General features: G+C 56.9%; 1 protein-coding gene across 3 annotated transcripts in view; it reads left to right on the top strand.

Annotated features, from left to right (window-relative positions):
• HMCN2 (hemicentin 2) overlaps positions 1–21,128 on the top strand; it is a 178,031-nt gene that overhangs the window by 127,202 nt on the left and 29,701 nt on the right. For 2 of the 3 annotated variants that reach the window (XM_077967520.1, XM_077967519.1), the window contains exons 60-81: positions 592–794; positions 1,476–1,557; positions 3,474–3,605; positions 5,994–6,137; positions 6,222–6,381; positions 6,468–6,592; positions 6,959–7,142; positions 8,194–8,297; positions 8,735–9,001; positions 9,375–9,565; positions 10,018–10,099; positions 10,202–10,338; positions 10,915–11,056; positions 11,160–11,304; positions 12,513–12,640; positions 13,546–13,702; positions 14,585–14,706; positions 15,824–15,988; positions 18,766–18,873; positions 19,164–19,298; positions 19,716–19,850; positions 20,819–21,009. In XM_077967520.1, coding sequence (XP_077823646.1) covers positions 592–794; positions 1,476–1,557; positions 3,474–3,605; positions 5,994–6,137; positions 6,222–6,381; positions 6,468–6,592; positions 6,959–7,142; positions 8,194–8,297; positions 8,735–9,001; positions 9,375–9,565; positions 10,018–10,099; positions 10,202–10,338; positions 10,915–11,056; positions 11,160–11,304; positions 12,513–12,640; positions 13,546–13,702; positions 14,585–14,706; positions 15,824–15,988; positions 18,766–18,873; positions 19,164–19,298; positions 19,716–19,850; positions 20,819–21,009 — 3,239 coding nt within the window. The remainder of the gene's footprint in view (positions 1–591; positions 795–1,475; positions 1,558–3,473; positions 3,606–5,993; positions 6,138–6,221; positions 6,382–6,467; positions 6,593–6,958; positions 7,143–8,193; positions 8,298–8,734; positions 9,002–9,374; positions 9,566–10,017; positions 10,100–10,201; positions 10,339–10,914; positions 11,057–11,159; positions 11,305–12,512; positions 12,641–13,545; positions 13,703–14,584; positions 14,707–15,823; positions 15,989–18,765; positions 18,874–19,163; positions 19,299–19,715; positions 19,851–20,818; positions 21,010–21,128) is intronic. The other variant, XM_015116555.3, reaches the window with a different exon arrangement.

Genomic DNA, 21,128 nt, shown 5'->3' with positions numbered 1-21,128 from the left:
GCTAGGGAAGGGGCCTCCCCAAGCCTTGTGTGATCGGTGAAGCCTTTTTCACGGTGGAGCCTGTTTCAAGGCTCGTGGTCTTCAGAATCCTCTGGGGGAAAAGCTGGTCCAAGGCATCTTGAGCAAGGACTCTCTGGAAGGTTCTTTCTAGCCCCGGGGCTGGTTCATTCACTTGCACGAACACCAGCCAGACGCTGCGCCAGGCTCTGTGGGCTCACAGTCGTGGGGAACCGGGACTTCTACATTGGTTCACTGGAGCCACAGGGGGGCTGAAGGGGCGCCCACAGAGGGGCTATAACCCAGCTGGGGCCTGCCCCCTGTAGGAAAAAGTCTGGGTGGGGGCAGGCGTCAGCATCTCCCCCATCTAGGAGGCTGAGGCTCAGAGAGGCAGGAGGCTGTCCCTGGTCACTCAGCAGGTCCTTGGCATGCTGGCCTGGTTCTCTTCCTCCAACTCCCCTGGGTCTGCGCCAGCACCCAGGGCTGGGTCTGCTGTGTGACCCTGGTGGGTCTCCACTGGCATTTTCCCTGTGGCTGAGTGGGGAGGGCGCGGGGACAGCCACAACACCTCACTCTGCTATCTCCTGCCCCCAGTTCCCCCTGCCTTCAGGCAGGCTCCCAGCGGCCCCCACGGTGCGGTCCTGGTGAGGGTCGGGGACAGAGCTGTCCTGAGCTGCGAGACAGATGCGCTCCCTGAGCCAACTGTGACCTGGTACAAGGATGGGCAGCCCCTTGTCCTGGCGCAGCAGACCCAGGCTCTGCAGGGTGGGCAGAGGCTGGAGATCCAGGAGGCCCAGGTGAGCAACCTTTGGGGCATGGGCAGCCATGGGCAGCTACAGGAAAGTCGCCTCTCAGCCCTGGCGAGCTGTGGGGAGGAAGGTGGGGAGGACATGCGTTGCTGCCTCCTTGGCCTGTGGCACCCCAAACCGAGTTGATTAGCAGCTTCCAGGGTGGGAGACGTGGGTGGAGCTCAGGGCTCTGGAGTCACGTTCCAGACCCAGCCCTGCAGTCATGGCATGAGCCTTTCCTGCTTCAGTTTCCTTGGCATCTAGATGCTTTTATCTGGTCCGCTCTGGCTGACCGTCTGAGACTCCTGGGAGTCTGCTCTGCCCTCCTTCCCTCCCTCCCTGGTGTGGATTAGATGCTCACGGTGTTTGCTGGATAAATGTTTGCTGTTCCCCTGGAAATCCATTCCTGGTCAGGCTCCATCCCCACAGCAAGGGGGGCCTCTTCCTCCCAGCTTGGCCCAGGGAGGGAGGCCCCCAGAGCCTGTGTATTCACTGTTGAGGGGCTCTCCTGCTTCCTGAGGCTCTTGGAAAAGGCCAGAGGGTCCTGATTCCCTTTGGCTCCCCAGTCAGGACCAGCATATTTGGGAGGCCCCTGCTCTGGAAGTTTTGGGGGCCTAAATGCTTTTGGGGAGCCCTAGCACCCCACTTCCAGCTCCAGCACACAGCCACTGTGTGCTCTTCCTCTCTCAGGTGTCAGATAAAGGTTTATACAGCTGTAAAGTCAGCAACGTGGCTGGGGAGGCTGTGCGGACTTTCACCCTCACCGTCCAGGGTAAGCCGGGGACCAGCCTGGTCAACGTAACCATGGAGCCCCTAGCAACACCCGGGGCTGCCGAGGAGGACAAAGACAATAGCTGAACAGAGGCAGTGCTGCCAAGTGCTGAGGGCACAATGACTAGAATTTGTGTACATATCTATATCTATATCTACAGCTATAGATAGCTCTTTGCTTTTGTAGAGATGGGATCTCATTATGTTGCCCAGGCTGGTTTCGAACTCCTGGGCTCAAGCAATCCTCCTGCCTCAGCCTCCCAAAATGCTGACATTACAGGCGTGAGCCACTGCACCCAGCTAATTTCTAGAATTTAAAAGACTAGGGTTAGCAGGCTCCAAATAGAACTCTGCCAGTGACCTGCTTCATGGAGCTTAGCAGAATGACTTTGTCCCTTGGAGCCTAAGGTTTACCTTCAGTGAATGAGTCTAAAAGCAGTAGCTGCCTGCCAGGCACAGTGAACCTGGCCGATCCCATGGAAGCCACCAAAATGGCAGTGTCTATAAATTGCTGGGCACAGGGCCTGGCACATGGCCACTAAGATGAAGGAGCCCTATGAGATCAGACACACAGGAGGCCATGTCACCTGCATCTTGATCCCGGGAGGGCCTGTCCCATCCACCCAAGGAGGGAGCACAGATGCCATTTGATTGGACATGTGGCTTCAGCTGGGGTAAGAAGGAGCTTATTTACGCTGTCCAGGAAACTTGGCCAGATTTTCTGGGGCTCAGATGTCATGTTAGTTAGGATATAGACTTAGCCGTGCCACAAAGAGACCCCAAAATGTAGTTGAGTAAATGAGAGAGTTTAACTCTTATTCAAAAGCCCAGAGGTGGGTGTCTAGGCTGGTGCGTAGCTCAGCTCCATGCGGTAGTTAAGGGACCTGGGTTCCTTCCCTCCTGTTGATCTTCCATTTCTTAGGGTGTTGTTCTTGTGCATATGGTTGAAACTGGGACACGGCATCCTGTCCTGGCCCACAGGAAGCAGAAAAGAACAGAAGTGGTGGGCAAGCATTTATTTCCTGCGGAAGTTGCACCTGCCCCTTCTGCATGTATTCCATTAGTGAGCACTCAGGCAGCTGACTGCAAGGGACACTGGGAAGTGTAGTTTCTGCTAGAGTGATCGTGGGTGGGCTCAGCTAAAACTCTGCCGTGCACAGTGGGAAGAACGGGCTGGGGGGACACCAGCCATCTGCCATGGATGCCAAAGCCAGTAGCCTCCCAACCAGGTGAGCGGTGGGCCCATGCAACACTGAACCATACGCAACACAATCGTTGAAAAGGACTGACAAGATGGAGTGCAGGGGCTCATGCCTGTAATCCCAGCACTTTGAAAGACTGAGGCAGGGGCATCACTTGAGCCCAGGAGTTTGAGATCAGACTGGGCAACATAGCGAGACCCTGTATCTACAAAAAATAAAAAATAAAGTAACGAGAAAAGGACTGACACCAGGCTCGCTGCTCAAAGCTCCCAGCCTTTTCTGACGGCTACACTGATGAACAGTGGAAAGTGGGGGAATATCTGGTCCCTGAGGGCAAAGGCATTTCATCTTGAGCCTGGTTGACTCTGTTCCACTGGTGATGGCTGCCTGGGGTGTGTGACTTCATCCTGGCAGATCAGGAGAGAGTGCTGAAATCGATTAGTGATGTCTGCCCTGGCACAGGTTAAGGACTGTGAGCCTTAAGGGTGAGTGAGCCTCCCATTTACCATCCTTGGGCTAAGTAGACCCTGCTGGAGCTTTGCTTTGTATGCTTTAAAATAGCCAGGCCCTGGTTCTATTTACATTTGTGAATGAAACATAAAATGGGAACTCCTAACTACCGGGAAGGGCTTCTTAGGCCTCCCTGATCTGCCTGAGGGGAAGGAAGTAGGGGAAGAGTCTCAGAATTCTGACAGTCTGGTTTTTTTTCCTGCAGTGTCCCCAACATTTGAGAACCCCAAGACAGAGACAGTGAGTCAGGTGGCTGGGAGCCCCCTGGTCCTGACCTGTGATGTGTCCGGGATCCCTGCACCCACGGTCACTTGGCTGAAGGACAGGATGCCCGTGGGTAAGCACATCTGTCCTTGTCTGTTTTGCGGAAAGCATTCCTTTCTGTAATAAGATGACATCGGAGGTGGCGGAAGGAAGTTATTGGTTGTTGATGATCTTGGCAAAACCAGGGACTGGTGGTGCCATGTTGGCCCTGCCCCATTTGTGTTTGAGCGAAGTGTTATTTATTGGCCCTTGGAATCCAAACACAAGGAGCGTCTCCTGTGGGGGTTTGAAAGCTCCTTTGCATCCACACCCTCAATCATCTCCCACGAGACAGCAGACGTGGGCTCTCCATTGTGCAGGGTGGGCACTGAGGGCTGTGGAAAGCCCACTGGCTGACACTGGGCTCAACATTGGCCCCCAGAGCTGCTCCTTGGTGGTGACTCAGCTCTGTCCTAGCTGGGCCGTGGGTCACCCCCATCCCCCATGCAGGCCTCCCCATTCTGGCCACTGCTGTGCCCGTTGTTCCTCCACATGAGGGCAGAAGCCCCATGTGGTCTCCTGGGCCCACTGTGCCTCCCGTGCAGGCTCCACGTGGGGCAGAAAGGTCTGAAGGTGCAGCTCGGAGCTGGTCCCTTGTCTGGTGGAAATCCGTCCACAGCGGGGGCTGGTGCTGCCAGCCACCTCTCCCTGCCCCTCCATGTAATAAATGTGGCTGTGCTGGCTCCTCCAACCTGCCCCTCTCTCTCATAACAGCTTTATTGGGATATAATTCACACACTATATAATTCACCCACTGAAAACATCCAATTCAGTGATTTGTAGTACAGTCACAGAGTTGTGTGACCATCACCACAATCAAATTTAGAACATTTTTATCACCAAAAGGACACCCCATACCCATTAGCAATCACTCCCTGTTTTCCCCCAATTTCTTCTTTCCCCAGAGCCAGGAAACCACAAATCTGCTTTCTGTCTCTGTGGATTGGCCTGTTACGGGCATTTCACATCAACGGCATCATAGAGTGTGTGGCCTTTTGTGTCTGGCTCCTTCCACTTAGCATGTTTTCAAGTTTCATCCATGTTGTAGCGTGGATTGGTACTTCATTCTCTTTTTTTTTTTTTTTTTTTTTTTTGAGACGGAGTCTCTCTCTGTTACCCATGCTGGAGTGCAGTGCCACAATCTTGGCTCACTGCAACCTCCGCCTCCCGGGTTCAAGCGATTCTCCTGCCTCAGCCTCCTGAGTAGCGGGGATTACAGGTGCGCACCACCACAGCCAGCTAATGTTTGTATTTTTAGTAGAGATGGGGTTTCACCGTGTTGGCCAGGCTGGTCTCGAACTCCTGACCTCAGGTGATCCACCTGCCTCGGCCTCCCACAGTGCTGGGATTATAGGCGTGAGCCACTGTGCCTGGCCAGTGCTTCATTCTTTTTAAAAATTAAATTTTTCTCTTCATTCCCTTGTGTGGCTGAATATTCCATCGTGTGGCTGTGTCACGTTTTGTGCATCCACTGGTCAGTTGATGGGCATTTGGGGTGTCTGCACCTTTTGGCTGAGATGCTCAGTGCTGCTGTGAACCTCTGTGTTCGTGTTTCTGCGTGGACCTGTGTTGTCGCCTCTCTCAGGTCAGGTGGCTGCAGGCCCCGCCCCCTCTCATGTCCAGCTCTTGGCACCTGTGTTCCCTGCCTGGAATACCCACCCAGGCTCCCGTGGTCACCTCCGCTCCCCACTGGCTGATTCCTGCTCAACATTCACGTCTCAGCGAAGACTCACCACCTCCAGGAGCCCTCCCAACCCTTCCTGTGCCCCAGGTTCCCCCGCTCCATCAGGGGCTCACGGGGCTTGTCCGCACTGGGTCCCCTTGTTTCATGGCCCCCACCCCGATACATTGTGAACTCCTTGAGGACAGGGACTGAGTTGCCCTCATCTTTGATTCCCGAGCTCCATGCTAGGCACAGGGCAGTTGCTCGTGTTTTTGTGTTGAGAGGCTGGCTGGACCCATGAGGATCTGGGCGGGGAGATGGGCCTGGGCTGGGGCAGTTAGGGATGGCTTTGGGCAGGGGTGTGGCTGGAGAGAATGAAGGGGGAGGCCTGAAGGCCGGGAGTGGGAGGAGCCTGAGCAGAGGCCCAGGGGGAGGCCCCAGGGTGACCTGTGTGGGGTCAGTGAGGGGCAGGTTTGACTTGAGCAGAAACCTTGATAGATGGGGTAGAGGGTCAGGGCGGGGAGGGAGAGGATGGGAGGTGAGAGCTGGGCCCGAGAGCAAATCCTGGATGCTGAAGGGAGAGGGTCTCTTGGGAAGAGCTGTCTCAAGTGGAAGGAAATGAGGGAGGATTCTAAGGAACAGAGACTGGGCTGGGGAAGGTGGGGACATATAAGAAGGAGCTTCTGCCTCTGGGGGGTTCAGTTTTCTAGGAGCACAAGAAGGGGCTGGGGGATTCAGGGGTCCCCCTCTGTCCCACAGAGAGCAGCGTGGTGCATGGTGTGGTCTCCCGGGGGGGACGCCTCCAACTGAGCCGCCTGCAACCGACCCAGGCAGGCACCTACACATGTGTGGCTGAGAACACTCAGGCCGAGGCCCGCAAGGACTTCGTGGTCGCAGTGCTGGGTAGGTCTGCGCCCTGCACCCTCCTGTCCCACTCCCATGGCTGCCCCTGCCGTCACCCAGGGCCTCACTGCACCCCTGCCTCAGTGCCCCCCCGGATCCGGAGCTCGGGCACCGCGCAGGAGCACCACATCTTGGAAGGGCAGGAGGTGCGGCTGGACTGTGAGGCTGATGGGCAGCCGCTGCCGGATGTGGCCTGGCTGAAGGACGGCAGCCCGCTGGGCCAGGACATGGGCCCCCACCTCCGGTAAGACTTGGCCCATGCCCTCCCCAGAGGCGGCAGAGCCCACTTCACCTTATGCCCCTGCCGTCGGCCCTCCCTCCCTGTGGCAGGTTCTACCTGGATGGCGGCTCCCTGGTGCTAAAAGGCCTGAGGGCCTCGGACGCGGGTGCCTACACCTGCGTGGCCCACAACCCAGCTGGGGAGGACGCCAGGCTGCACACGGTGAACGTGCTGGGTGAGGAGCCCGGGGGCATCTGGAGGGTGATGCGTGGGCCTGGGCACGGGAGATAAGGTGACATGTGAGCAAAGCCCACACTGTGACCTGGGCCATGGGTCTCACTTCCCTGGGCCTCCGTGCCCCATCCTCAAACTAGAGGACAATAATGCCAGCCCAGGGTACAGTGGAGATTCGGGAGGTGAGAAGAGAGTCAGGGAGTGGCTGTGCCCCCCGTGCAGTGGGCCTCATCCCTCATGAGGGGCGGAGACCACTGTGGTTGCTGGCGGCACAAGTCCAGGTCTCTACTTCTGGGATTTCCCTGGGAGGAGCCCACTTTCCTCCCAAGACCTCCTCATTACTCCTCTTTTTTCTACCCACCCCCAGTTCCTCCCACCATTGAGCAGGGAGCAGACGGCTCGGGGGCCCTGGTGAGCAGGCCTGGGGAGCTGGTGACCATGGCATGCCCCGTACGGGGCTCCCCGCCCATCCATGTGAGCTGGCTCAAGGACGGCCTGCCCCTCCCGCTCTCCCAGCGCACCCTCCTCCACAGCTCTGGCCGCACCCTCAGGTAGGGGAGATGGCACACAGGCGTTGGCTGTTCCACTCAGAGTGGACATGTGGGGATTGACAGCCAGTGGGAAGTGCTGGAAACCAGGACTGTCAGCAAAACCCACCCCCCATCCCAGAGCGAGTGTGGACTGCGCCCCAGCTGCTAATGTGAGGATGGGTCTCAGGGACCTAGGGAAGGGGAGGTGGTCAGGATAGGAGGAGATGCAGGAGAAGTCAGGTTTCAGGGAAGGAGAGACCAACCGGGTCACGGGAGACGAGGCCTGAGGACGGACTGTTGGCTTTGGTGCTATGGCTGTCCCTGGGGACTGGGCAAGAGCAGCTGCGGAGGGGTGGTTGAGGTGAAAGGGGTTGAGAGAAAGTGGGAGGACAGATAGTGAAGCCAGTGAGCTGAGATGACTCCAGTGAACTCTGAGGGCAAAGAGGGTTGCGTAGAGGAAGAGGAGCCAAGCTGTCCATGTGGGATGCGGAGCTTCCCGAATTTGGGAGGCAGGAGGTCTGGCTTCAGAAGGAGATGGGTTGCAGCAGGCAGCAGGGGTGGAGGCAGCTGGAGGCTTTATCCTGGGGGCACCAGAAACCCGGGTAAAGAATGTAAGCAGGCCGGGCGTGGTGGCTCACGCCTGTAATCCCAGCACTTTGGGAGGCTGAGGCGGGCAGATCACGAGGTCAGGAGATCAACACCATCCTGGCTAACACGGTGAAACCCCGTCTCTACCAAAAATACAAAAAACTAGCCGGGCGAGGTGGCGGGCACCTGTAGTCCCAGCTACTCGGGAGGCTGAGGCAGGAGAATGGCGTGAACCCAGGAGGCGGAGCTTGCAGTGAGCCAAGATCGTGCCACTGCAGTCCAGCCTGGGCGACACAGCGAGACTCCATCTCAAAAAAAAAAAAAAGAGTTTAAGCAAAGGCTGGGCTCAGTCACTCTGACCACTCTGGCCAGCAAGTTCTTGGGAGACAAAGGATGGAAAAGAGAGGAAGTCTTTCCACACAGCCGGCCTCTCTATCTCTCTCTCTCTCGCTTTCTCTTCTCTCCTTCTCCCTCCTCTCGGGAGATTCAGGATTTCCCAGGTGCAGTTGGCAGATGCCGGCATCTTCACCTGCGTGGCCGCAAGCCCAGCTGGCGTGGCGGACAGGAACTTCACCTTGCAGGTGCAGGGTATGGAGCAGGGGGTGGGGCAAGGGGGTCTCTGGCCTTGGTGGGTGAGAAGCAAGGCCCTTGGCCCCCCTGCCCATCTGGGTGGAACCAAGGATGGGCCCTGGGGGCATCAAGGAGAGTGGACACTGCGGCTCAGTCTCTGACGCACTGGATTGCCCGTTCGCACCTCACAAGTAGCCATGGGCACTCTGATATGCCCAGGATAGGCGGGGGCAGAGAGGCCAGTGCAGGAAGCAGCTCTGTAAATAGATAATCACAATTCAGGGAACTAGTGACACTGGGAGACGGAGAGGATGCTGTGGGAGCACAGAGGAGGGCACCCCACCTGGCCTTGGGGGACCAGGGCGGCTTCCTGGAGGAGGTGATGTCTAAGTTGAGTACTGGAGATAAGAGTCCTGGAATAAAATGGCTCCTGCCCACCTTTCTGCCCTCCACAGTGCCCCCTGTCCTGGAGCCGGTGGAGTTCCAGAATGAGGTGATGGTGGTTCGTGGCTCCCCAGTGGAACTCCCGTGCGAGGCCCGGGGCGTTCCCCTGCCTCTCGTGTCATGGATGAAGGACGGGGAGCCCTTGTTGTCCCAGAGCCTTGAGCAGGGGCCCAGCCTGCAGCTGGAGGCAGTGGGAGCTGGTGACTCGGGGACCTACTCCTGTGTGGCCGTGAGCGAGGCCGGGGAAGCCAGGAGGCATTTCCAGCTGACCGTCATGGGTGGGTCCTCTCGCCTCTGGCCAGCTTCTCTGGGCTCAGGGGAGAGGGTGGGACTCTGGAGGCAATGGGAAGGGCAGTGAGGGAGGTGAGTCCCCTGGAGGCCTGGGACTGCCACCTGGGAGTGGAACTCGGGGAACTTGGTTCCGGCTGGGATGCCTCTCGCCTGCCTTACCTGCAGGGAGTGGGTGTCCAGGCTTTCATTCTCCCATGGCTGTGCTCCTGGGTTCTTTCCACCAAACCTTGGTGGCAGATGCAAGAACGAGAGCCACCAAAATGTGGGAGCAGAGCCCCCGGACTCAGCACGCGTTTTCAAGTGCGGTACCATCCTGGAAACGTGTGTCAATTGTGTGTTCCCCTCCATGGTGGCTTGCAGAGCCCCCTCACATTGAGGACTCAGGCCAGCCTACAGAGCTGTCATTGACCCCCGGTGCCCCCATGGAGCTCCTCTGTGAGGCCCAGGGCACCCCCCAGCCCAACATCACCTGGCATAAGGACGGGCAGGCCCTGACCAGGCTGGAGAACAGCAGCAGAGCCGCAGGGGTGCTCCGGGTGGAGAGTGTGCAGGTACCGGTGCTGCCACTGTGGTGTGAGGCTGGGGGTTGGGGGAGAGGGGAGGGACTGCAGGTTCCCCAGACCCAGTGGGCAGTTGACAAGGTTTGCCTGAAGCTCCTCCTCTGTGTGGGGTACGAGGGTGTGGAGGTGACCCACCTAAGCTGTGCCCTTGGGAGCTCCCAGCAGGGTCAGGGCCCAGGCTGATGCCAAAACCAGGTGACCCCATCTAAGCCAGAGGAGGGCTGGTGCAGTTAAGGGGGACTTCTGGGAAGAGGCAGGCATCGCACCAGCCCTAAAGCAACAGTGAGAGGGAGGGAGAGGGCATGGGTTGGCTGGGAAGGTGGATGGCAGACCTCGCAGGGCTGAGTTTGAATTCTGGGTCCCTTGTGGCATAAGAAAGAAACCAGATCGGGAGGCAGGCAGACAGGGGCCAGGGGCAGCTGCTCAACCCGCTCCATCTCCAGGTTGGGGATGCCGGGCTGTACACTTGCCTGGCTGAAAGCCCTGCAGGTGCAGTCGAGAAGAGCTTCCGGGTCAGGGTTCAAGGTAGGTGGTGGGGGTGGGGTGGGGGCAGGGCCGGGAGGCAGGACGGGCTCGTGGCAGGGGTGAGTCTACCTCTCACGTCCTCTTGTGCCACCCGCTTCCCAGCCCCTCCAAACATTGTTGGGCCCCGAGGCCCCCGCTTTGTGGTCGGCCTGGCCCCGGGGCAGCTGGTCCTGGAGTGTTCGGTGGAGGCAGAGCCAGCGCCCGAGATCACGTGGCACCGAGATGGCGTCGTGCTGCAGGTGGGCGCCAGGCGGGGCCCCAGGGTGCTGCCTTCTGTCCCTCTCAGGCCCCAGACCTGACCTGGCCGGATCCAAGATCCAGAGCGGGTGCCAAGGGCCTGCTCTGAGCTGCACTTTGCACCCTGTTGCCCGGGTGTCATACCCCCCATTGTCATTGTCACTCCCATTTTATAGATGGGGACACTGAGGCAAGGTTCAGGTCACTCAGGGCTTCCGAGGCCCACCCAGTGTCCTCCCCCTGGTTCCTTGAAGCTATGCTTAGCGGCTGTGTGGCCTGGGCTGGTGACCAAGATTCTCTGTGCCCACCTCTCAAATGGGGTCAGTTTGCGTCTGTGGATTCAGGGTTGTGGGTGTTCTGACAGGAATTCCAGGGACAGGAGATGCATTTCCTCCCAGAGGAGTGCATTTCCTTAGAGGGTCCTCAGCAGGTCACAGTCAGGGCCTGCGGTCAGGCTAGAAGGACAGAGCCACTGTCCAGCTTCACCAGTTCCTCAGTCCTCCACGTCTGGTGCTGGGGTCTGGCCGGGAGCAGTTGGGCACTGATAAGGGTCTCTCCACCCTGGCGGGGATCTCCAGGAGGACGCCCACACACAGTTCCCAGAGCGGGGCAGGTTCCTCCAGCTGCAGGCCTTGAGCACGGCTGACAGCGGCGACTACAGCTGCACAGCCCGCAACGCTGCAGGCGGCACCAGCGTGGCCTTCCGCGTGGAGATCCACAGTGAGTAGAGCCCGCCCCACCCCACCCTGCCCACCCCACCCCACCCTGCCCACCCCCTTAGAGCCACAGTTCCCAGCACCACTCCTTCTGTGCCCCTCCCCAGCGGTGCCCACCATCCGGTCGGGACCACCTGCAGTGAACGTCTCAGTGAACCAGACAGCCTTGCTGCCCTGCCAGGCCGATGGTGTGCCCACACCCCTCGTGAGCTGGCGGAAGGATGGGGTACCCCTGGATCCCAGGAGCCCCAGGTGGGAGAGGGAAGGGGTGGGCCTCGGGGAGGCTCTCAGGTGCCACTTTGTGGGTTGCAAACCAAACCCACTTGGGCAATTGGAGCAGAAAAGTGACTTTATCATCAGGACATGGGGCGTCTCAGAACACAAGGACAGGCCCACCACTCATGAAGGTCTCTTGCTTGTTTGACTTGATCAGAAGCCTTGATAGATGGGGCGGGGTAGAGGGGCGTGAGTGGGTCTCACGAGATCTGATGGTTTTAAAGCTTCTCTCAGCTTCTCTCGGTGTGGGCTTCATCTTTCTCTCTCTTGCCTTCTTCCTTGGTGAACGTGGGAGAAACACACGCCCTGACAACCCCATAGCCCCCAGCCTCACCCAGGTTTACAGCTCCTCAGCTCACTAGGAAGCTGTCTGTGAATCCCCACTCTAAATTCCCAGGGCACAGAATGCCATTGGCCCAGCCTGAGTGATATGTCCATCCCCCATCCAATCAACTGTGGCCAGGGGCGGGATTGCATGGCCCTTGGGAAGGGCACTTTTCAGATCTCAGGACTGCTCTCAAGAAGAGCAGGGTGCTGCTCCTTCTGCGTCTCAGGAGAGGCCAGGCCCAGGAGGGTGTCGGGGAGGCCCAAAGCAGCCCTTCTCTCCATCTTTCCAATGTTGGCTTGGGCTGTGGGGAGCTGCTCATGGCTCTGACCGCCTGACCTTGGCCTCATAGATGCAAGACTCTGACCTCCAAAGGTAGCATCTGTATTAGTCCATTTTCACGTTGCTGATAAAGACATACCTGAAACTGCGCAATTTACAAAAGAAAGAGGTTTATCGGACTTACAGTTCCACACGGCTGGGGAGGCCTCACAATCATGGTGGAAGGAAAGGAGGCACGAGTCACATGTTACATGGATGGCCGCAGACAAAGAGAGAGCTTGTGTAGAGAAATTTACGTTTTTAAAACCATCAGATCTCATGAGACTGATTTACTATCACGAGAACAGCATGGGAAAGACCTGCCTCTCTGATTCAATCATCTCCCACCAGGTCCCTCCCACAACACGTGGCAATTATGGGAGCTACAAGATGAGATTTGGGTGGGGACACAGAACCAAACCATATCAGCATTCTCTCACTGGGAAAGGGGGGGCGGAGGGAAGGGTCTTGCTGGGGACAGCCCTGCTCCAGGCCCACTGGCCTGCCCATCTCCACGGCAACCCCCTGTCCATTCCAGGTTCGAAGTTCTGCCTGAGGGTTCCCTGAGAATTCAGCCAGTCCTTGCCCAGGATGCCGGCCACTACCTCTGCCTGGTATCCAACTCTGCTGGATCCGATCGCCAAGGCCGCAACCTACAGGTCTTTGGTAGGTGGCCTGGGGAAGACCTTCAGTGTCCAGTCCCTGTTGGGGTCCAGTCCTGCTTAGTTTCTGGGTCACCCCAGCTGTCAGGAGCCAACAGCCAATGGTCTTCAAATGTTTTTGACCATGAAGCCCTTTAGTAAAAAGTTGTGATCATGCACACTCAAAGGACACAGATGTATTTTTAGTGCATATATTACATAACAGAACAGTGATTTTATTAAGTAAGAAAGCATGCACAAAAGGTAAAACAAGTCTGGGAGACCGTGGCAGGAGAATCACTTGATCCCAGGAGTTTGAGACCAACCTGGGCAACATAGTGAGACCCCATCTCTACAAAAAAAAAAAAAAAAAAAAATCCTTAAATTAGCCAAGCGTGGTGGCACATGCCTGTAGTCCCACCTGCCTGGGAGGTTGAGGTGGGAGGATCACTCGACCCCAGGAGTTTCAGGCTGTAGTGAGCCATGATCACACCACTGCACTCCAGCCTGGGCGACAGAGTGAGACTCTGTCTACAAAAAAAAAAAGTAAAACATGTGAAAGGATAAAATTCAAAATCACTAGACTCAGATGCCCCAGTCTCCTCCCCTCGAATGGATCAGCTTGTGTGAGGCTGCTCTGGTGGGCCCTGGCCTCAGGTGGGGGGCTAAGGGAGTGGAGGCCTGGAGGCCTCAGTCAAGGAAAGGCAGCAAGGGGGTGCCGGGCTCAGGGATGTGGAAAGCCCAGAACACGCAGTTTTGGGAGGCTGTTGGAAGCGCCGTCTTGGGACTTTGTCCTGCCCTCTCCCTCTGTGCTGCCTCAGGGATGGGTGGAAGACAGTAGGCAGTGGCTTTGCCCCTGGGCACAGCCTCAGAGAGCCCCCAGCCCCTGTGCCCGCTGCACCTGTCTCCTGACCACTGCGCTCTCCCCAGAGCCTCCAGCCATCGCCCCCAGCCCCTCCAACCTGACCCTGACCGCCCACACCCCAGCCTCGCTGCCCTGCGAGGCCAGCGGCTCCCCTAAGCCCCTGGTGGTCTGGTGGAAGGACGGACAGAAGCTGGACTTCCGCCTGCAGCAGGGCGCCTACCGGTAACGAGCTGGACCTTGCGGTGACTTCCTGAGACACACGGGGTGGGGAGGCACTCTCGTCTCATGGGGGCATGGGGCAGGGACGGGGCAGGGTGTGCTCAGGTCTCACCGGAGTCAGGACCAGAACTTGTGTCTCAACTTTGGGGATCAGAAAGTCTTCACACTGAGATAGAGGTGAGGGCACTGGGGACATACAGCTAAGCAGAGACATCTGGGCTTTATTTATGTCCACCAGAGTCACTCATCTAAAAACAAAACATGAACTGGGCGTGGTAGCTCATACCTGTAATCCCAGCACTGTGGAAGGCTGAGGTGGGAGGATTACTTGAGGCCAGGAGTTCAAGACCAGGCTGGGCAACATAGTGAGACCCCATCTCTACAAAAAAATTTAAAAATTAGCGGAGTATGGTGGTGGGTGTCTGAGGCTGAGATGGAAGGATCCCCTGAACCTGGGAGGTTGAGGCTGCAGTGAGCTGTGATTGTGTCAGTGCACTCCAGCCTGGGCAACAGAACCAGACTCTGTCTCCAAAAAAAAAAAATGTCAATTTTTAAAAATTGGAAAACCAATGTAACAAACCTAGACTTAGTGAAAATGAAGTCAGTAACTAAGACTCTGAGCCGCTTTAAAGTCGTGGTTCTTACAGAAGTTATCGTAGATGGTTATTGTAACAAATGTGCAGGGTTACAGAGAAACAGGGATGAAAATGAAAATCACTCACAAATCCGCCAGCTAGACCTTTGGGGTAGAAACTTCTAGAAGCCATTTCTAGAGTCAGGGCTGGAGGTCAGGTACAGGAAATGGGCATGAGACCCCCACAGCCAGAAAGCCACAGCTGGTCTGTCAGCCCAGCAGCCACTTGGCCGTCCATCTGTCTGCCCCAGGCTCCTGCCCTCCAACGCCCTGCTCCTTGTGGCCCCTGGCCCCCAGGACTCAGCCCAGTTTGAGTGCGTGGTGAGCAATGAGGTGGGCGAGGCCCGCAGGCTCTACCAGGTGACCGTCCATGGTGAGTCAGGGCAGAGGTGGAGGGGGACACCTGGGGTGGGGGCAGCGCCTTCCCGCCCTTGGGGGCTCTCCCTGCCTGCAGGGAATTGTGTGGCTTTTTCTTGCGCTGCACTGGACACCTCCTCCAGGAAGGCCTCTCAGATCCTCCTGGGTCACTGCTGACATAACCCCAGCTCCGGCACAGTTCCTGGCCCCTCCCAAATCCACAATGTTCTAAATTCACATCTGACCTTGTCATCACCCCCATTAAAAATCCCTCCCTCCACAGCTGCCTGCTGCCCTCAGGACAGAATGCAAGAATTCAGCCGGGCACACCAGGTCCTGTGTGGTCTGGCCCTGCCAAGCCCCCAGATTCAGTTCACGCCAGACCTGCCTCATTCCAGGGTCTAATCGAGCTGCTCAGCTTTTTGTTCCTTGCCTCAAGGACTTTGTACAGGAACACGCTTCCCCTTACTCAGCAAACACCTGCTTTCCCTTCAGATCACAGGTTAAATGCCATTCCCCCTGGAGGTCTCCTCTGGCCTCCCCTACTTCAAGTGGGAAACCCATGAGTAACCCCCTGTGAAGTTACTAGGCCAGGGTCTCTAAGGAAAGCCGTATCCCACTGGGTGCAGTGGCACGTGCCTATAGTCCCAGCTACTCAGGAGGCTGAGGCGGGAGGATCGCTTGAGCCCAGGGAGTCCTGGACTGTAGTGCACTATGCTGATTGGGTGTTCGCACTAAGCTCAGCATCAATATGGTGACCTCCCGGGAGCGGGGGACCACCAACTTGCCTAAGGAAGGGTGAACCTGCCCAGGTCGGAAACAGAGCAGGTCAAGACGGGTTGATCAGTAGTAGGATCACACTTGGGATTAGCCCCTGCATTCCAGCCTGGGCAACATATTGAGACTCCATCTCTGAAAAAAATACAGTTTTTTTTTTTTTTAAGAAAAAACTATAGCCCCGTGCCCAGAAGGATTTGCTGAGTGGACAAATGTGACTTCTCCCTCTGTTGCCCCACCTCACTCCTTGGCCCTTTTTCGCTGATGTCACCTTGTGTACTGGCTTTACCCCCGGCCCCATGCCGTGAGTTCCCCATGCACGCCGGCAGGGCCTCAAGCCTTGTCTTGGGTTTCAGTGCCTCCCACCATTGCTGACGACCAGACAGACTTCACCGTGACCATGATGGCACCTGTGGTCCTCACATGTCACAGCACGGGCGTACCAGCTCCGACCGTGTCCTGGAGCAAGGCAGGTGCCCAGCTAGGAGCTCGGGGAAGCGGCTATCGTGTCTCACCATCGGGTAAGTAAGGGTAATCCACAGAGAGAGGCAGCTGACGGGAGACTGGGAGAGCAGGCAGAGGGGGTGAAAGAAGGTCACCTGGTGGAACAGGATGGAACAATCTGGCCTGGCTCTGCCTCTCCTGGCTGTGTGACCTGGGAGGACCCTCTCGCCCTCTCTGAGCTCCATATTCTCCTCCATGCTCTGCAGTGTTGAGACCCATCAGTGGTTCCCCAAGACCCTCTGGCATACAAGTGCTATTTCATGGCGAAATAAGAAAAATAGGGCCGGGCGCGGTGGCTCAAGCCTGTAATCCCAGCACTTTGGGAGGCCGAGACGGGTGGATCACGAGGTCAGGAGATCAAGACCATCCTGGCTAACACGGTGAAACCCCGTCTCTACTAAAAATATAAAAAAAAATTAGCCGGGCGCGGTGGCAGGGACCTGTAGTCCCAGCTACATGGGAGGCTGAGGCAGGAGAATGGCGTGAACCTGGGAGGCGGAGCTTGCAGTGAGTGGAGATCGCACCACTGCACTCCAGCCTGGGCGACAGAGCGAGACTCCGTCTCAAAAAAAAAAAAAAAAAAAAAAAAAAGAGAAAGAAAAATAACAGCTCCCTGGGAGTTTTTGTAAACCTAGTTTAATCCCATCAGAAAGATCCTCCTTTATTCTGAAATTATCTTTTGGTGTTGAAACTTCCTTTTCTTGATGATATTAAGATAATAGTACATGGTGATTTTTTGTTTGTTTGTTTGTTTGTTTTTTGAGACGGAGTCTCACTCTGTCGCCCAGGCTGGAGTGCAGTGGCGCGATCTTGGCTCACTGCAAGCTCCGCCTCCTGGGTTTACGCCATTCTCCTGCCTCAGCCTCCTGAGTAGCTGGGATTACAGGCGCCCGCCACCGCGCCCGGCTAATTTTTTGTATTTTTAGTAGAGACGGGGTTTCACCGTGGTCTCGATCTCCTGACCTTGTGATCCGCCCGCCTCGGCCTCCCAAAGTGCTGGGATTACAGGTGTGAGCCACCGCGCCTGGCCGGTGATTTTTTTTAAGATGGAGTCTCACTCTGTCTCCCAGTCTGGAGTGCAATGGTGCTATCTCTGCTCACTGCAGCCTCCACCTCCCAGGTTCAAGGGATTCTCCTGGCTCAGCTTCCCAGGTAGCTGAGATTACAGGAACCTGCCATCATGCCTGGCTGATTTTTGTATTTTTGTAGAGATGGGGTTTCACTATGTTGGCCAGGCTGGTCTTGAACTCCTGACCTCAGGTGATCTGCCCTTCTCAGCCTCCCAAAGTGCTGGAATTACAGGTGTGAGCCAACATGAGTGGCCTAACGTGGTGATTTTTTTTTTTTTTTTGAGACAGAGTCTTGCTCTATTGCCCAGGCTGGAGTGCAGTGGCGTGATCTCGGCTCACTGCAAGCTCTGCCTCCCGGATTCACACCATTCTCCTGCCTCAGCCTCCCGAGTAGCTTGGACTACAGGCACCCGCCACCACGCCCGGCTAATTTTTTGTATTTTCAGTAGAGACGGGATTTCACCATGTTAGCCAGGGTGGTCTCGATCTCCTGACCTTGTGATCTGCGTGCCTCGGCCTCCCAAAGTGCTGGGATTACAGGCATGAGCCATTGCGCCCAGCCTAACTTGGTGATTTTTTAATGTCTTTGCTTGTCAAAATAAAACGTTGGAAGCTTTATGGAGAGTCTCCAAATTTGTTTGTTTGTTGGTTAGCGAAATCCTAAAGTCTAGGAACCACTGGCCAGACCTGTGATTTTTCAAACTCTTCTGAAGCAATAGAACTTCCTTCCAGGCTGGGCACAGGGACTCATGCACTATAATTCCAGCACTTTGGGAGGCTGAGGCAGGAGAACTGTTTGTAGCCAGGAGTTTGAGACCAGCCTGGGCAACACAGCAAGACCCCATCTCTACAAACACATTTTAAAAAATTAGCCGGCTGTGGTGGTGCATGCCTGTGGTCCTAGCTGCTTGAGAGGCTGAGGTGGGAGGATTGCTTGAGCGTAGGAGTTCAAGGATGCAGTGAGCTATGATTGCACCAGTGTACTGCAGCCTGGGCAACAGAGTGAGACCCTGTCTCAAAACAAAATACAAAACAAAAACTTCTTTCTGATAAGTATAAGTGGTAACAACAAAGTTCAACAGGTAAAACAAACCACAGTTCTGGTTCCAGCTGGGGCTGGGGCAGGCTGTGGGTGGGCCAGAGTGCTGTGGGCCTTGCTCCCTTCCCCCACCCAGCAGGCCCCCAGGGTTCCACGGAGCACAATTTACAACCCTCATCACTTCACTGCCCAGGTGCAGCCTGTGGTCTGGGAAGGTTAAAATGGTGTTCACTGAGTAACCAAGGCTAAGGTGAGGAGGATAAAGGGAGGAGAGGAGGCAGTAATCCTGGGAGGCTTCCTAGAGGAGGTGAGTTTTTAGCAGAGCAAGGTGAGGATAGCAGGGTATGGAATTGTGAGCGGGGGATTACAGGCAGGGGAGTGGCAGATCCTGGAACTTTACAGCCAAAAGGGTCTAGAGACCATCTTGTCTGATTATTCATTGTGCACACGGGGAAACTGAGGTCCAGAGAGTGGAAGGAACTCGGCCATGCCTCTGCTTTGAGCAGGGCACAGAGGCAAACCTAGACGCCAGTTTCCCGTGTAGTCACATCCCCCAGACTGTTTTTAAATGGGCAAAGGAGGCAGGTTGAGTGACCAGAGACAGAATGGGATTGTGTAGGAGTCCTGCCACCTCCATCCCTGGGGACCTCTGTCCTGACCCCCTCACCCTGATTCCGACCAACAGGCGCCCTGGAGATCGGGCAGGCCCTCCGCATCCATGCGGGCCGCTACACCTGCTCAGCCCGCAACTCTGCCGGCGTCGCCCACAAGCACGTCTTCCTCACTGTGCAAGGTAAGAGTCTATGGTCCAGACCCCAGAGTTCCTACGGCCAGGGGAGCAGGTGGAGAGGCAGAGGCAGGTGGGGCTCAGGATGGAGGTGAAGTCTCAGAGGCCCAGACGTGTCTCTCGTGGGATTCTTTGGGAGGAAAAGAATCAGCCATGGTGTCCTTGTTGCTGTGGCCGATGTTTCTAGAACCCCTGTCCTCCTTAGAGGCCTCTCTCTCTGATGCTCTGAGGCCCCCTGGTTGGAGAAGCTGTGTTATGGACATTCTCAGGGCCCTCTGCATCCGTGTCCTTCATAGCCTCCCCGGTGGTGAAGCCGCTGCCCAGCGTGGTTCGGGCAGTGGCAGAGGAGGAGGTGCTGCTGCCCTGCGAGGCCTCAGGCATCCCCCGGCCGACCATCACCTGGCAGAAGGAAGGGCTCAACATCCCTGCGGGTGAGGGCCCCTGGCAGCCAGCCTGGGAAGGGAAGAGAAGAGTGTGGGCCTGGGGGGTTCCTGTTTCCTGCCCTGGGAGACCCCGCAGACCTGCTGAGAGGTCCTGGAAAGCCCCTGGCCTGCCCAGACACGCCCCCACCCTTGCTCTGGCCTCCCCCTCCCCAACCCTTCTCCTGTCACCACGGCCTGAGACGCCATCCAAGCACTCGGTGGCTGAGTTGGGAGGTCGGGAGCAGGCAACTGGGTTGGGCTCGGGGTCAGGCTCGGGGTCAGGCTTCTTGGCTCCTTCTGTTCCCTGGTCACTCTGTGACCCCAGCAAGTCATTTGCTGCCTGTGAGACAGAATAGCCCAATCTACCCACCTCGGGGGTCCCCCACCCCAGCTCCCTGACCCCCGATTTTCTTCTTCCTCATTCAGGAGTGAGTACCCAGGTCCTACCGGGCGGACAGCTGTGGATTGCCCATGCCAGCCCAGAGGATGCTGGAAACTATCTCTGCATCGCCAAGAACAGTGCAGGCAGCGCCATGGGGAAGACACGGCTGGTGGTGCAAGGTGGGTGTGAGGACGGGGCCGAGGTGGGCCCTGGCAACTGAGGGGCTTTGAGGCTCCTGCAGGCTTCTCCCTTCCCTGCCTGGCAGGGCACACTGCTTATAGTTCTAGAAGGAATTAAAGGGAACCTCTCTCATTGTGCACCTGAGTTCTGGGTTCAGACATAAACTCCCATCCCCTCTGCCTTCTCTCTAGCCCTGTGGAACATGAGTCCAGCATCCCTCATTCATTCCGGTTTCCAGTAGCTGCAGCCTCTCTGGCCCTGCTCTGGCACACACACCATTGCATGTGCCCTTCCCTTAGTTTGATTAATCATTGGCTTCAAAGATAAGGTGGCATCATTGGCCAAAAATCTGCAAAGTCTGCTGGGAATATTCAGTATGGGCTGGTCGTGTCTTGGCCCCAGTGGCCTGCTTTGTGGTATCTCAGTGGCTGTCCCCGCCCGCAGCTGTGTAGGGCTAGAGTGGGACTCTGGCTGTGAACTTAGAGGGGCTCCAGGCTCCAGGCTTCCTCCACACCTCCTTGTCCAGCATGCTCCTCTCCCCTCGGATCTGGAGCATCGCTGGTCACCAGACCAGCCGGACACCAAGCCAGTGACCCTCACTCTGCCCAGCATAGCTCCTCTGCAGGGATGCTCTGTGATGGCTGCCCTGCTTTTGTCCGTGGAGGTGGCCTAGTACAAGGAGTTTGTGCCCAAGACCTCTGTCCTGTGGCTTTAGTCATCTGTGTGTGTGCATGTGTGTGTGTGTACGTGTGTGCACAGGTGCAATGGAATCACCGTCACAGCTACACCAAACTCAGGCAGTCCCCAAATCATCCTGAGCATGGGCAATGGCCTATGACTAGGGAGTTGGAGGGGGCAGCTGATGACCAGGGAGGGCTGAAGGGCTGGGCCAAAGGCCAGGGGCCCTGGGATGGGGTCAGCCGCCTCCCCCAGCCTCAGTTCCGAGTGGGCCTCCCTCTGCCCACAGTCCCACCAGTGATCGAGAATGGCCTCCCAGACCTGTCTACCACCGAAGGCTCCCACGCATTCTTGCCTTGCAAGGCCAGGGGCAGTCCTGAGCCCAACATCACCTGGGACAAAGATGGCCAGCCTGTGTCAGGTGCCGAGGGGAAGTTCACCATCCAGCCTTCTGGGGAGTTGCTGGTGAAGAACTTGGAGGTGAGGCACGCCCCGAGGGGCACAGCAGGGAATAATGGCTGAGACCCCTGTTTGTCATGCTCTGCACCGAGCACAGTGCAGCCTTTAACCCTGGGAGCCTGGGGAAATCAGTGTTACCA

The sequence above is a fragment of the Macaca mulatta genome, chromosome 15, assembly GCF_049350105.2.
Source record: "Macaca mulatta isolate MMU2019108-1 chromosome 15, T2T-MMU8v2.0, whole genome shotgun sequence".
In the NCBI taxonomy this organism is placed as follows: domain Eukaryota; kingdom Metazoa; phylum Chordata; class Mammalia; order Primates; family Cercopithecidae; genus Macaca; species Macaca mulatta.
The sequence above is the reverse complement of the archived record's forward strand: the minus strand, read 5'-3'. Positions and strand labels throughout refer to the sequence as shown.